Here is a 15,589-nt window from a genome sequence, read left to right on the forward strand (position 1 = left end):
CCTTATGGTAAATACCTAAAAATGAACATTCAATAGAAAGATAAATTTTATAGAAGAAGCTCTAGAAAAAAGAAGTTCACTTGGTATATCATTCTAGAAACAGCAGACTCAAAACTACTTAAAATAAAACTCAATAGGATAGCAAAATAATCAATATTTGAAGATAATGAAAATATTAAGTTAAATGATACACCAATAAAGTAACAGATAAAAGGATGCTCCTTTTAGGTCTTGACATTATCCATTTCCATTGACTTCCACTTGGCCCATGATAAGAAGTTCAATGGGAAAAAAATCAAACTTTACAAACAAAGAAAGAAACAACCGCAAAATTTCAAACTGAGAAAGACTTTTTAAAAATTTGGGTTAATTAAGTAGCAAAATGGTAACTTTACCTTGTGTGAATTTAAAAGTATTTATTTTTAAAATCAAAAATAAACTTAGACCATGATTAAGAAGTGGAAAATATTCGTTCAAACTATGGCAAAAGAGTGAATGCTGTTAATAGATATAAAACTCATAAAACCGAGTAGGAAAAAGCCTTTGAAAGATCTATAGGAAATAAAGCAAAAAAGCAGCACTCGAAAGGCAATTCACAGGAAAGGAAATACAAATGAGTAATGAGAATATTAAGAATGTGTAGAACTAGCAAGCAAAGGAGTGCACATTTAGAAAAAGTATGAAATTCTATATTAGTCTAAAAAGGTCACTGTGTGGTGTAAATATAGTTCAGTAAGCCTCCTCATCCATAAAGCTTCCTAAAAACAATTCTGCAACACCTAATGAGTGTCTTAGAAACATCACACACTCTGAAGCAATATGCGTGGGGACTCCAGGATCCTACACAGAGACTAATTTAAAATGTGGACAAGATCCTGTGCCTTAAGATGTTGATCAGAATTATTTAATGGCGCATAAAATATGAAACAACCTATTGTCTTCCAGCAATGAAGAACTATTTAAATATCATACAGGCATTGCAAGTTTATGAAGTTAGTAAGGAACACAAAAATAGGTATCAAATGATATTAAATTGAAAATCATCACATGAAGTTGTACATAAGTTCGACTTTGTAAAAGTAAATATACATAGGGAAAAGATGGGTATAAATTTACTAGAAGATTAGCAATGTTTTGTCTAGATGGGGAGATTATTGGTGCGCTTTTTCATTTACTTCTTGATTCTTTTCTGCAATTTCATTTTTTGCCTACATAACATTTATTCTTCAAAGAATAAGAAATATCATGTACAATGAATCAAAATGCAGTCTGTAAAAATTTTTTAAAGTTGATTTTTTTTTTTGAGAACTAGGAAATCAAATCTAAATAATTATGCCTTCCCAAGTCACCTCTCCTAGTGCAGCTATGGGAGTGGGAATTTTTCTGGTAGAATTCCTTCAGCAAGAAATGACTCAGACTCTTGTAGGAATGACAGCCAATTAGCCGGCCTCGACAGCGCCCAATCTTGGGCTTGCACAACAGAACCCATGATGTGCAGCTTCCGGTGCCCAGAGCTAAACAAAATTCTCTATTAACAACCAGCACAAGAGACTTGATTTCATTTGTGTTCCCATAAGGCCAGCTATGTTTTCACTATTGTCCCCACAGCCCTGGCAGAAAAACACAGAAAGGCTCAGGCTGGTTGTGTTCACCTCTGTATTCTGCACACTAACCTAAATCAGTCAACGTGCTCTACATTGGCACTTTTCAGTAAGGTAAGTTCTTACCACTTCTGGGTCTCTTTATTATTGTCACGCCAGTGCAAAACCCAATTTCATTGACCAGACACATCTGCTGTGGACAGCACTTCCTTCATAGAACTGGTCCACCCGCATCATGCCATTTCAGAGAAGGATGCATTGTGAATGGCAGAAAGGAGAGATTTTTCTGCTGACACACTTTAGGAACTTTATTGATGCATAGGGAAAGGACAGAAAAGATGGAAAAGCCAGATATTTTCCCTGCAGGAAATTACTTTATCATTAACAACAACAAGAAAAAAAAAAAACAAAAACAAAAACAAAACAAAACAAAAAAAACCAGCAAAACAAATAGAAGGAAGGAAGGAAGAAAATCTTAAGGGCATCTGCTTCTAAAATACAAACAAAACCCTACTTGGGGGCTGGGGATATAGCTCAGTTGGTAGAGTGCTGCCTGGCCATGCACAAGGCCCTGGGTTCAATTTCCAGCACCACAAAAAAGACAAAGAAAGCACACACACCCACACACACACAAACACACACAAGTAACAATAGGTGGTAGGCAGGATGTGGGGAAAAAGGCACACTCGTACATTGCTGGTGGGGTTGCAAAGTGGTGCAGCCACTCTGGAAAGCAGTGTGGAGATTCCTCAGAAAACTTGGAATGGACCCACCTTTTGACCCAGTTATCCCACTCCTTGGCTTATACCCAAAGGACTTAAAATCAGCTTACTACAGTAACACAGTCATATCAATGTTTATAGAAGCTCAATTCATCATAGCTAGATTATGGAACCAATCTAGATGCCCTTCAATAGATGAATGGATAAAGAAACTGTGGTATATATACACAATGGAATATTACTCAGCCATAAAGAAAAATAAAATTATGACACTTGCAGGTAAATGAATGGAACTGGAGGCTATCATGCTAAGTGAAATAAGCAAATCCCCAAAAACCAAAGGTCAAATGATTTCTCTGATAAGTGGATGATGATACATAACAGGGGTGGGGATGCAAGAATGGAGGGAGGATGGATTGTATAGAGGAAAAAGAGGGGTGGGGAGAAGGACAGATAATAGAATGAGACAAACATGATTACCCTATGTACATGTATAATTACACAAATGGTGTAACTCTACAACCAGAAAAACAAAAGTTGTACCCCATTTGTACATAATGAATCAAAATTAAAAAGAAAAAGGTATTAAAAATAAATAAATTTATGTGCTAATTAAAAAAAAAAAGCCTACTTTGGATAACTGATCATGCCCAGTTCCAACATGACAGACAGTAGGAGCTAGGTGGATTATTTCTCCTTCATTTTCCAGATAGTCTCTCTGTAATGCCCAGGCATTCCATCCACCTACCTTTGACCTTAATCATTCTGTGTCCATTACTGAGCTTCCCAGTCCTACCTACACTTTCCCTTAGGGACAGTTTTCTTTTCTTTTTTAAAGCAAAAACAGCCCATTTGCTTTGGGTAGCAAAATATTAAATCTTAACTATTTGGTGCACGAATTCTGCATTTTTTTGGGTCCTTCACAAGAAGTCTAGATGTTTAAAATGTATATATATCTCAGTGAAGAGTATGGTTGTAAGCATTCTTTTTATTTTAAGTGAAAAGAGATGTATTGGTGTGGGAATAAATGATACATAACCCTATCTGGTGAATCTTACTTAAACTAAATCTAAACTATATGACATAATATTTTATTTCCTTAGCTTCTCTTGGAAGCACTCGTCATTTTAAATAATACAGTTGGTTACTCCTGTGGAGCCTCTTATAAAATCTACACATATGTGCTATTTTTACCCTGTTATACAAGGGAATGCCTAAATTCTAGCGAATGAGACAACTTGCCTCAGGACACACTGCAAGCAAGTGGTCAAAAGGAAATGGAATGATCAAGGAAGACTCTTGCCTTCCCCAGGAAAGGAAGGGCCCTGGAAAGATGACATATAGCACTTATGACATGCCAAAGCACAAACCAAGCCTTGGACCTAAATAACACACATGCCCTGGAGAGTCAGGCAATTTTACTACAGCTGTTAGTGACCTACGGGCCACATCAGAGAATGATCTGTCTACTGAAGGAAGGCTTGAGGAGGGAGTTTACCTCTTCCAATAAGAATGGCGATCAAATGTGAATCCTCCCTGCATCCTGCCGCAAACCTCCTGGCATCTGCCTTGGCCCTCGCCTCTCCCCTATCACATCATAGAACGAGGGCTTTCTCCGTGCGAGGTTGCCTCTGTTCCACCGCATGTCATGGAGACCTTCCTCCACCTACCATCCTCCTTTGCTTAGGTCATTGGTAACAATTCCCTTCCCTGTAGAATTTTCATGTAGAAGTAGATTCAAGCCATACTTGTTTTTAAAAGTCACTTTTTAAGCTCTCGTTTTCTAACGGCTGTCCATTGGTAGCAGAGTTCTCAGAGAAAAGAAAGAGTGGGTAAGTGTTGACCCTTCGACCTCCTTCTGGACTCAGTTAATCCCCTCATTCCTGCAAGGCAATGAAGCTCAAGGTCCACCACACAAAATCATAGTTCATCTACCAACTTCTCATGACGTATGTTCCCTTGGCAACACCACAGATATCTCAAGGTCAATCTGAATGGAAATTTAATTCTTTATCTCCTAAAAGTTTATGTTCTTTTTCTTGTTTATCTCATAGTACTGGGAATTGATCTCAGACATTCTTAACCACTGAGTTACATCCCCAGCACTTTCTATTTTCTCTTTCAAGATAGGGACTCACTGAGATACTGAGGCTGACCTCTAACTTGCAAGCCTCCAGTTTCAGCCTCCTCAGTCTCTGGGATTACAGGCATGCACTACCATACCCATTTCTAAAGTTTACGTTCTATCTAATGCCTGTCTCTGAGGCATCTGCCAAACTCCCAAACCTGAGATTATACTATATGTCAACCCCTCTCCTTCACCTTCAACTTCCAACTAGTTCTATCCTTCCCTTAACTATTAACTGTAACCAACTTTCCATTTGCAATGTCATTCTCTTTAGTTAAGGTTCCTGACACCTTTAGTTAGTAGATTCTAACTAAATTTTCCTGCTTCCTACACCTCTGCAGGCAAATCCACTTCCTTCTTTATTGGCAGAGTGATTTTCTCAAATTAAAGATATTTAAAAGTCTTTAGTGTCTTTGCTTTACCATCAAATCCAACCTCTGTAGCATGAGAGTGGAAACTTTTATCATTGGATCTTGACCACACTTCCAATCTCATCTCAGTCATCTGTCCATATCCTCAACTTCAGTCATATCCGAGAATTTTGGATTTGCCAAATACTGCATACTTTCTCAAGACTCTGACTATATACATCTTTTTCTCTTTGCCTGCTAGCATGCTTGACTGTTTCCTGCCCCAAATTTGATTACAGGAAAGCATTAAAAATTGCCCCAGTGTTATATTTCCACTGAAGTCTTTAACTTCTGCTCCCAGCCTCCATTGGACCTGTGTTGGTTCCTTTTCTCCATGTTTCCAGAGGACCCTGTGTTGATCGCTTCCTAGTGCTTTCTTGCAAATTGTAGTAATAATACTCAACATGAGGTCTACCCTCTTGATGTATAAGTGCACAATACAGTAGTGTTAATTGTGTGCACCATGTGGTATAGCAGATCTTTCCAACATAATCATTTTGCATGACTGAAAATGTATGCCTGTTGAATGGCAATCGCCTCCTTTCCCTGCCCCTTCAGCCTCAGGAAATCATCTAATCATCTTCCTCTTCACTATTTCTGTGAAGCTGGCTATTTTTGATTCCTCATCTAAGTGAAATCATGTAGTGATTTTCCTTCTGTAACTGGCTTATTTCAGTTAACATAATGTCTTCAAAGTTCATCCACAGGGCTGCATAAGGCAGAATTTCTTTCTATACCAGGACAACATTCCACTGTAGGCATTGGCCTCATTTTCCGTCCATCCATGGACATAGGTTCGAGCTGCTTCGGCATCCTGAGGACTGTGAAGAGGAATGCTATTAACTTAGCAAGGCAAATATGTCCTCCAGATCTAGATTTCAATTCTTTTGTACAAATACCCAGAAAAGGGAATGCTGGATTATGTTACAAAGTTGCAATATGGACTCAGAATAAAGACAGATATGAGCCAATGAAATAGAATAAAGGGCTCAGAAATGAACCCACACATGTATGGCCAGTCTGTGTTCACCAACGGCACCAATAACACATGATAAGGAAAGGACTTTCAGCAAAGGATGTTGGGTAAATTGGATAGCCACAGGCAAGAGAATAAATTGGGGAGATGCTGAAGATGGTGGAATAGAGAGATCACTTTTCTGCCTGCTCCATGGTGTGAGGCCAAGAAAAGCAGATAGGCAGCTTCTCAGGAAGGTGGGTGAATGAACAAAATTGGTGGGCACTTTACTAGAATTTAATACTGGACATTCAAAACAGACTTGGATCTCAGGGGGTTGAATATAGCAAAATAAGGAAGAAATTCCCAGCTCGTGTGCTATGGCAGAGGCTGGAGATACCAGCCAGAATGGTCCCTCTGTGAACACAATAAAGCAATGAGAGAATTCAAGGAAGCCACATTTTGTGGAGGAGGAAGGCATGTCTAGGTACAGAGAGTTAGGAAAGCAAAGACACTACTCGACTAAACTGTAAGGTACACTGCACAATATCCTGGCACAGAAGAGAAATCGCATCTCTCCCAGCGGCATGTGGAGGACAGAGGAAGGAACCATTTTGCAGCCGCAGCATAGGGGATAGCCACAGAGGGAGCTGATTTCTGGCAAATCCGAATCTGGCTTGGAAAACAGACCTGACAAACCAACACTGCGCAGCAGAGAATGTGCCTAAGAGACCAGGGGAAAATCAAATGTGGATAGAGGTTTCCACAGGGGACTACTGGTTGTGGAAATCCGCCCAGCTTCTCCTTCAGCTTCCAATCCGGCTGCTTGCAGGACTGGCTGTGAGAGACATGTCCGACCAGAAATTCAAAAGGGTGGGGACAGGAGAGACTGAATTTGGAGATTGAAGCCAAGACCAGGAAACGTGGGGACTGCAGGTAAAAAAGTGGACTAAGAATTGGCTCCTCCCCCACACAAGTGGAACTGAGGGGTGAGACCTAGAGCACAGTCTTCCAGCATGGACCAGCTGGGCCCTGGAGGTGTGCAGATTTAAAATCTCCAGACCAACTGGCATTCAGCAAAGAGCCTGGAGCCTACCTAAACCTAAACCCCACCTCCAGGAGTTCCACTTCCAGGACTAATCCCCTCACCCTAGCAACACTACTGTGAAGGCACAGCAAGCATCACACTCCAGACCAAGCACAGCAGAGAAGCTGAAAATCCTTTCATCTCCAGCAGAAACAATTCTTCAACATTTCATCAAGATTTTTTCTCTCTCTCACATTTCTAGCATTTTTGACACCAGTTATTTTTCATGGATCAGTTATTGAGGACCAGGATATCTGATTAGTATACTTTGGGTTTGTTTTGTATTCTTTTATTTTTAGTTTTTATTTTTAATATTGAAAATTTTTACTTTATATGTGTATTTCCTCTCCCTTCTCTGTTTCCCTTGATTCTCTCTTTCTGTTCTATTAACAGTTAATCTCTGTTGTTCTCTCTTTCACTCTTCCTTTATTTTTTTACTTCTATTTCCTCTCCTCCTCTCTCATAATGATCACATCCTACACCACTTATGTTCTCTCCTTGTCCACCATTCAAAATCATAAACCCTTTTGAAAATTTACTGTTTTTATTGAAGTCACTAACATATCATTTCTGTTTATTGTGACAGAACTGTAGCCATCTTAGCAGGAGATATTTTGTTTAACACTGTATATTGTTTGATTTGTCTCCCCCTTAATGAAGGTACTGGAAACATTCAGAAACAGTAGAAGTCCACAGGGTAGAAACTGTACCACCTCAGATCCATACTCCTAGATGCGTTGACACACAAATAACATAAAAAAAAAAAAAAAAAAAAAACAAGGGAACGAAATGCCACAAACAAACCAGGATGCTTCAATAACAGAATCCATTAACACCACAGTGGAAGAAATATCAGAGAAGGAGTTTATAACGTACATAGTTAAACTGATCCACAAGGTAAAGGATGATGAAAGGAGTGAAATCAGGGAAAAAATACAGGAAGTGAAGGATCACTTAGACCTAGAGATAGAGAGTCTGAAAAGAAATCAAGTAGAAATCCTTGAAATGAAGGAATCAATAAACCAAATTAAGAATTCAAAGGAAAGCATGAACAACAGACTAAACCACTTGGAAAGCAGAGTTTCAGGCAATGAAGGCAAAATATATAATCTTAAAAACAAAGTTGACCATGGAGAAAACATGTTAAGAGACCATGACTTCCAAGAAATGTGGGATATCATGAAAGGCCAAATTTGAGATTTATCAGGATAGATGAAAGTACGGAGATACATACCAAAGGAATGCATGATCTTTTCAATGAAATAATATCAGAAAATTTCCTGAGCCTAAAGAATGAAGGGGAAAATCAAATAGAGGAGGCTTACTGGACCTCAAATACGCAAAAAAATTACAACAAACTCACACCAAGACACATTATTATGAAAATATACAGAATAATGATAGAATTTAAAGGCTGCCAGAGAAAATTGTCATATTACATTTAGAGGGAAACTAATCCAGATAATATCAGCTGATTGATCAACCCAGACCCTCAAAGCTAGGAGCTCTTGGAATATTACATCCCAAGCTCTGAAAGAAAATGAATGCCAAACAAGAATCTTATATCCAGCAAAATTAAGCTTCATATTTTATTTCCTTAATGAAGGAAATAAAAAGCTTCCATGGTAAACAAAAGTTAAAAGAATTCATAACTAGAATGTCTATACTACAGAAAACTCTCAGAAAAAAAAAATATTTCATGAAGAAGAAATGAAGAATAATGTGAAAGACAGCAAAGGGGTAACTACACTAAAGGAATAGTTAATCAAAGGGGAAACTGATTCAAATTAAAAACCAGAAATAAACCAAAATGGGAATAAAATCATATCTTAATAATAATATAAATGGTCTAAACTCATCAATCAAAAGGCACAGACTGGCAGATTGGATTTTTTTAAAAAGACCCAAAGTCTCTGTTGCCAAGAGACTCACTTTATAGGCAGAGATTCACAGACTGAAGGTATAAAGATGGTAAAAAACATATTCACATGGATATCATGAACAAGCATGGGTTTCTATTCTCATATCATATAAAATGAACTTCAACCCAAAGTTCATCAGAAGGTAAAAAGAAGGACATTTCATACTGCTTAAGGGAAGCATACATCAGCAAGACATAACAATCGTAAATATTTATGTCCCAAACCTCAAGTATCTATGTGAATTTCAAGAATCAAAGGGACCACAAACACACTGGGTGACTTTAACATACCTCTCTCACCATTGGATAGATCCTCCAAACAAAAACTAAACAAAGAAACTGTAGAACTAAATAATATAATCAATAATTTAGATTTAACAGACATACATAGAATATTTCATCCATTGAAGACTGGATATACTTTCTTCTCAGCAACACATGAATCCTTTCTAAAAGAGACTACATCTTATGCCATAAAGCAGCTCTTAGCAAATACAAAAAAAAAAAAAAACAAAAAATAGAGATAATACCTTGCATTCTATCACATCTTAATGGAATGAAATTAGAAATCAATGACAAAATAATAAACAAAAACTAAAGAATACACAAGAGAATATACTATTGGATGGACTAAATAATACATTATGAAGACTGAATAACATGCTATAGAATGACAAATGCATAGCACAGAAACCAGGGATGAAATAAAATATTCATAGAGGTAAATGAGAATAGTGATACAATGTATCAGAATCTGTGGGACACAATGAAGGCAGTGGTAAGAGGTTCATTACATTGAGCTCATTCATTAAAAGAATAGAAAGTCAACAAATAACCTAATACTACATCACAACACTCTTAAAGATGAAGAACAAATCAACACCAAAAGCAGTAAAAAGCAGGAAATAATCAGAGCCAAAATCAATGAAATTGAGAAAAAATTTAAAAAAATTGACAAAAGTTGGTTCTTTGACATAATAAATGAAATTGATAAACCCTTAGCCACACTAGTGAAGAGAGAGATAAAAGTCCACCAGAAAGCTTCTAGAGCTCATAAATGAATTCAGCAAAGTAGCAGGATATAAAATTAACATCCACAAATCAATTGCATTCCTATACATCAGTGATGAATCAACTGAAAGAGAAATTAAGAAAACTGTCCCATTCACAATAGCCTCACTGAAATAAAATATTTGGGAATCAACCTAACAAAAAAGGTGAAAGACCTCTACAATGAAACTGCAGAACACTAAAGAAAGAAATTGAAAAAGACTTTAGAAAATGGCATGATCTCACATGCTCTTGGATAGGCAGAATTAATATTATCAAAATGGTCATACTACCAAAAGCACTATACAGATTTAATGCAATTCCTATTAAAATTCCAATGTTGTTCTTCATAGAAAGAGAAAAAAACAGTCATGAAATTCATTTGGAAAAATAAGAGACCCAATGCCAGGGAATGGTGTCATATACTTGTAATCCCAGAAGCTCCAGAGGCTGAGGAGGAGGATTGTGAGTTCAAAGCCAGCCTCAGCAACTTAGCAAGGCCCTAAGCAACCCAGTGAGACCCTGACTCTAAATAAAATACAAAAAAGGGCTGGAGAAATAACTCCACTGAGTGCCCCTGAGTTCAATCCCTAGTACCAAAAAATAAATAAGAGACCCAGAATAGCCAAAGCAATCCTTAGTTAAAAAAAAAAAAAAAAAAAATTCAAGCAGGAGGCATCACAATACCAGACATTGAAATATATTACACAGTGATAGTAACAAAAATGGGGGTTTTAGCACCAAAACAGGCATATATACAGATTGTACAGAGTAGAAGACATGGAGAGACAAACCCACGTAAATAGAGTTATCTCATACTGGACAAAAGCATTGAAAACATCCATTGGAGAAAAGATAGCCTCTTCAACAAATAAGACTGGGAAACTGGAATCCATATGTAACAAAATAAAATTAGACCCCTATCTCACCCTGCACAGAATTCAACTCAAAGTGGATCAGGGACTTAAGCATTAGACCAGAGACCTTGTGGTTACTAGAAGAAAAAGTAGGCTTAAATCTACATCATCTTAGTTTAGGAACTGACTTCATTAACAAGACTCCTAAAGCACATGAAGTAAAATCAAGACTCAATAAATGGGATGGAATTATGCTAAAAAGCTTTTTTACAGCAAAGGAAACAAACAAGAATGTGAAGAGAGAGTCTACAGAATGGGAGAAAATCTTTGTCACCTGAAACTAGATAAAGAATTAATCTTTAAGATATTTAAAGAGCTCAAATACCTTAACACTAAAAACATAATAATAACCCTATCAATAAATGGGCAAAGGAACTGAACAGACACTCCACAAAAGAAATGTGATTGGTCAACAAATATACACAAAAATGTTAAACATCTCCCTCAATTAGAGAAATGCAAATTAAAACTACCTTGAGATTTCACCTCATTCCAGTCAGAATGGCAATTATCAAGAATACACATAACAAAAAATGTTGGCAAGAATGTAGGGAAAAAGGTACACTCATACATTTCTGATGGGACTACACATTGTGCAACCACTCTGGAAAGTAGTATGGAGGTTACTCAGAAAACCCGGAATGGAACCACCATTTGACCCATTTTTCCCACTCCTTAGTATGTATCCAAAGGTCTTATAATCAGCATACTACAGTGACGCAGCTCAATTCATAACAGCTAAACTATGGAACCAGCCTAGGTGCCCTTCAACAGATGAATGGATAAAGAAAATGTGCTACACACACACACACACACACACACACACACACACACACACAGAGACACACAATGGAGTATTACTCCGCCACAAAAAGAAAAGAAATGAAATTATGACAATTGCCAGTAATTGAATGGAACTGGAGGCTATCATGCTAAGTGAAATAAACCTGTCCCAAAAAACCAAAGGCTGAATGTTCTTTCTGACATGTGAATGCTAACCCACAATCGGGGATAAGGTAAAATAGAAATACTTTGGATTAGTCAAAAGGGAATGAAGGGAATGGAGGGGAAATGGGAACAAGAAAGACAGAATGACTCAGACATTACTTTCCTATGTGCATATATGATTACACGACCCATGTGATACCCATGTACAACCAGAAGAAAAGGAAGTTGTACTCCATCTATGTATAACATGTCAAAATACATTCTACTGACATATATAGAAAAGAACAAATACATTTTAAAAATTTAGTTTTGGAAAAGATTTTAAAATAATAAAAAAAATTAATGAAATTGAACCCATATCTTTTTTTTTTTTTTTTTTTTTTTTTTTTTTTTGGACCAGGGATGGAACCCAGGGGCATTCAACCACTGAGACACATCCCTGTTCTTTTTTATACTTTAGTTAGAGAGAGAGTCTTGCTAAGTTGCTTAGGGCCTGGCTAAATTGTTGAGGCGGGCCTTGAACTTTTGGTCCTCCTGCCTCGGTCTCCGGAACAACTGGGATTACAAGAGTGTGCCACTGCACTGGACAGACTCTTACCTTTACCACATATAAAGACCAACTCATGTTAAAAAGACTTGAATGTAAGACCTGAAACTAGAAAACTCCTAGAAGAAAACAGGGGGAAAGTTTCATGACAATGGTCCTGACAATGTTTTCATGGATATGACACCAGAAGTGGAGGCAAAAAATACAAAATAAACAAGGGAATTACACCAAACTGAAGAGCTCCAGCCCAGCAGGAAAACAATCAACAGGAAACGTCTGTCTAGCCCTTTTACTGCCCTCTATTTGTTGCTTGTTTTATCACTCTTCATGCGCGCGCACGCGCGCGCGCACACACACACACACACACACACACACACTATTGAACTGATGACCCTGTGACGTACAGGATCAATGCTGCAGGTTGATTCTTTCATTGGTGAGTTCTGGCGGGCAGTGGGAAGGGTGAGAAGAAACCAAATTGGAAGGCAGAGAAAAAGAGAATCAGAGACAAGCTTCCCAGGAAATTTCCCAGCATGTCTTTGGATATCAAGGGAAAACTGGTTGCATGTTGAGTCTTAGTTTGCAGAAATAAGTATAATGATTCGCAGCAAAATCAGCCCTCTCTTTCATGAGGGGCATATTTCTGCAAAAGTCAAATCATTTCTTGGCTGCTTTTCCTGGTGGGCATTGCACATCACCATGGACATTGCCACCTGAGAGATATACACATGTCACTAACTTTAACCATATTTGCATAAGCTAACTGCATTCCAAGACTAGGGTTAAACATACTGAAGAATAAAATCATGGAAGCACCTTACCTGAGACAAAACAGATACAAAACCAGGGAAGAAATGATGAACAGAAGAATGTAAAGTAGCATCGTGATGATCACACCAAGAATCCCTGGCTGCCTGCTTCTTACAAACACCCAGTAGAGCTTGGCTGCATCGGCTGTAGGCATCTCCCCGTCATTCGCAAGCCTCTGACAGAAGAACACAGATTAAAAGAGAAAGGAGGGAAAATGATTTTCAACTTAGATTAATATAAAGACACAAAGACTCTATGATACCATAATTTGTTTTTAAATTAAATCTTCTCACAGCTGAAAATTGCCAGATCTTTAGCTGCACAAAGGAAAAGGAAAAAAAAAAAAAAAAAAAGGCTGGATTTTGCATGCTTGGTTCACCAGGTTTTCTTATTTTCCCCGCTAAGCTTTTAAATGCATGCACTCGACATGCAATTCATGAACTCAAAGCCATGTTTTATTTATGTGCTATTAACTTCTGAATTTAATGAGCACAAGATATGAAGAAATTAAATATGATGGTGGAAAGATTCCTTTATTTCTGAAGCAGATTTGATAGGAATTTAATTTGGGCTATGCATAAAAGAGATGGCTTATTTTAGAAACTTATAAAAAAGTTATCAGGCTATTTAATATGAGCTTGAAAACCAAAGTTTACATTAGGTTAATTTAAAAATAAGCCCCTTTTTTAGGGAAGGAAAAACATATTCTATAATAAGTTAAAAATGAATGCCAGGCCATGGAATCTTTAAAGATTCCATGTAATTTGTAAATACAAATTACTATGGACCTATAGCATCATCCTATTGAATCATTGACCTTGAGTTTTATAAAACATGCATTCTTTAGTTGACTCCTATGACATCAACTGGAAGGATTATGTAACACAAGTGTAAAATAATGTATGTTTTCTGCAAAATGAAAGAGACAGAAGAATTTTCTAATTTTTTAAACTGATAAGTATCTAAGTCGAGCTTAAAGAGGCACCTTTAAAATGTAGGTAATCCAAATCACATATGTGTAAAAAAGAAGACTAGACAGAAGACTAGACAGGTTGATTTGTATTTTCCCTATGCCAAAATTGGTAATTGGGTAATGACTAGAATTCAGATGTTACAGCTCTCAACTACTGCCTCTCTGGCTGCCACAATGTAGCATTTATTTTTATACCATTAATCAGTCTATCTGCAAGATGTGGATCTGCTTGTAGGACTCTAAGCAGAAGGTGAAGGCTGCCATCCATTTCCCGCTTTCCAGATTTTACCTTTCTGCAGTTTCTTAAGGATAAAAATATAAATAAATACAGGATTCATTGACAAAGCAACAAAAACAGAAAGTGATATAACTTAGGGTCAATAACATGATCTAATCAAAAGATGCTGGTCACTCATTTGATCCACATATATTGAACACCAACTAGGTGTACTTAAGCTCAGAAAACATATGGTAAGTAAATTCAGACAAAAATGCTGTGCTCTTGAAGCTTACTTTTAAGTAGTGTGTGTGTGTGTGTATGTGTTTGTGTGAATGATAATAAGCATATATGAGAATACGATTAAACAACATATGCTATATCAAAGTGTGATATTGTGAAGAAGAATATAAAGCAGAGAAAAGGCATAGGAGTATGTTAGTCAGCTTTCTATCACTGTTACAAACACCTGAGATAAACAATTTACAAGAACAAAAGGTTTATTTGGGTTCATGGTTTCAGAAGCTTCAGTCCATACTTGGTTGACCTAACACCTTTGGGCCCAAGATGAGGCAGCCATCATGGTGGGGAGGGAGCTGCTCTTCTTATGGTCCCTAGGAAGCAGAGATAGAGAAGAAAAGACAATGGTCCCCATATCCCCCAGGGGAACACCCCCATGACCTAGTTAGGATTGTAAGTTCTTGTCTAAGTCATCAGGGCAATGACCCTTCCAGCTCGTGTCACCCACACAGCACAGGGTCATCACCTCATTAGGATCCTCTCATTTTTGTTCCTTTTATGTTATGTGTGCTCTTTTCAAGGTGGGTTTCTGGTCAGTCTCCCATTTGAGTCAGCTGACAGTATTGAGAAATGAATAAAGTAGGTATTTTTATTTGGAGATATTAATACTTTTTATGATGCGTATGTGTAAACTGAAGGTTAGAAACAGTAACAAATGGCAGAGTTAGGACTAGAACCCTGTTTCCCCTGCCTGCAACTCTCCATCCCTCCAGTATTCTACGTTCATTTCTAATGGAATGGAAAGGTTTGAAGGTGTCCCCCAAACACATGTGTTGGAAATGTAATGCCCAGTGCAACTATGTTGAGATTAGGGCTCATGAGAGGTGTTTAGGTCATGAAGAATGGATTAATGTCAGTTATAAAAGATCTGCGGCTGTGAGTTTGATCTCTTGTTCTCTCTCTGCCCTTCCACCATTGGACGACACAGAAAGAAGTCTCCCACTAGATGCTGACTTCTCAATCTTGAACTTCACAGATTCCAGAACCATGAAACAATACATTT

At 37.5% G+C, this 15,589-nt stretch overlaps 1 protein-coding gene across 1 annotated transcript in view; it reads right to left on the bottom strand.

Moving 5' to 3' along the window:
• The window catches only part of LOC306665941 (uncharacterized protein), a 158,677-nt gene that overhangs the window by 83,047 nt on the left and 60,041 nt on the right, over positions 1–15,589 (bottom strand). The window contains exon 4 of the mRNA XM_079147604.1: positions 13,108–13,271. Coding sequence (XP_079003730.1) covers positions 13,108–13,271 — 164 coding nt within the window. The remainder of the gene's footprint in view (positions 1–13,107; positions 13,272–15,589) is intronic.

Source organism: Sciurus vulgaris (genome assembly GCF_902686455.1).
Source record: "Sciurus vulgaris genome assembly, chromosome: 7".
Lineage (NCBI taxonomy): Eukaryota > Metazoa > Chordata > Mammalia > Rodentia > Sciuridae > Sciurus > Sciurus vulgaris.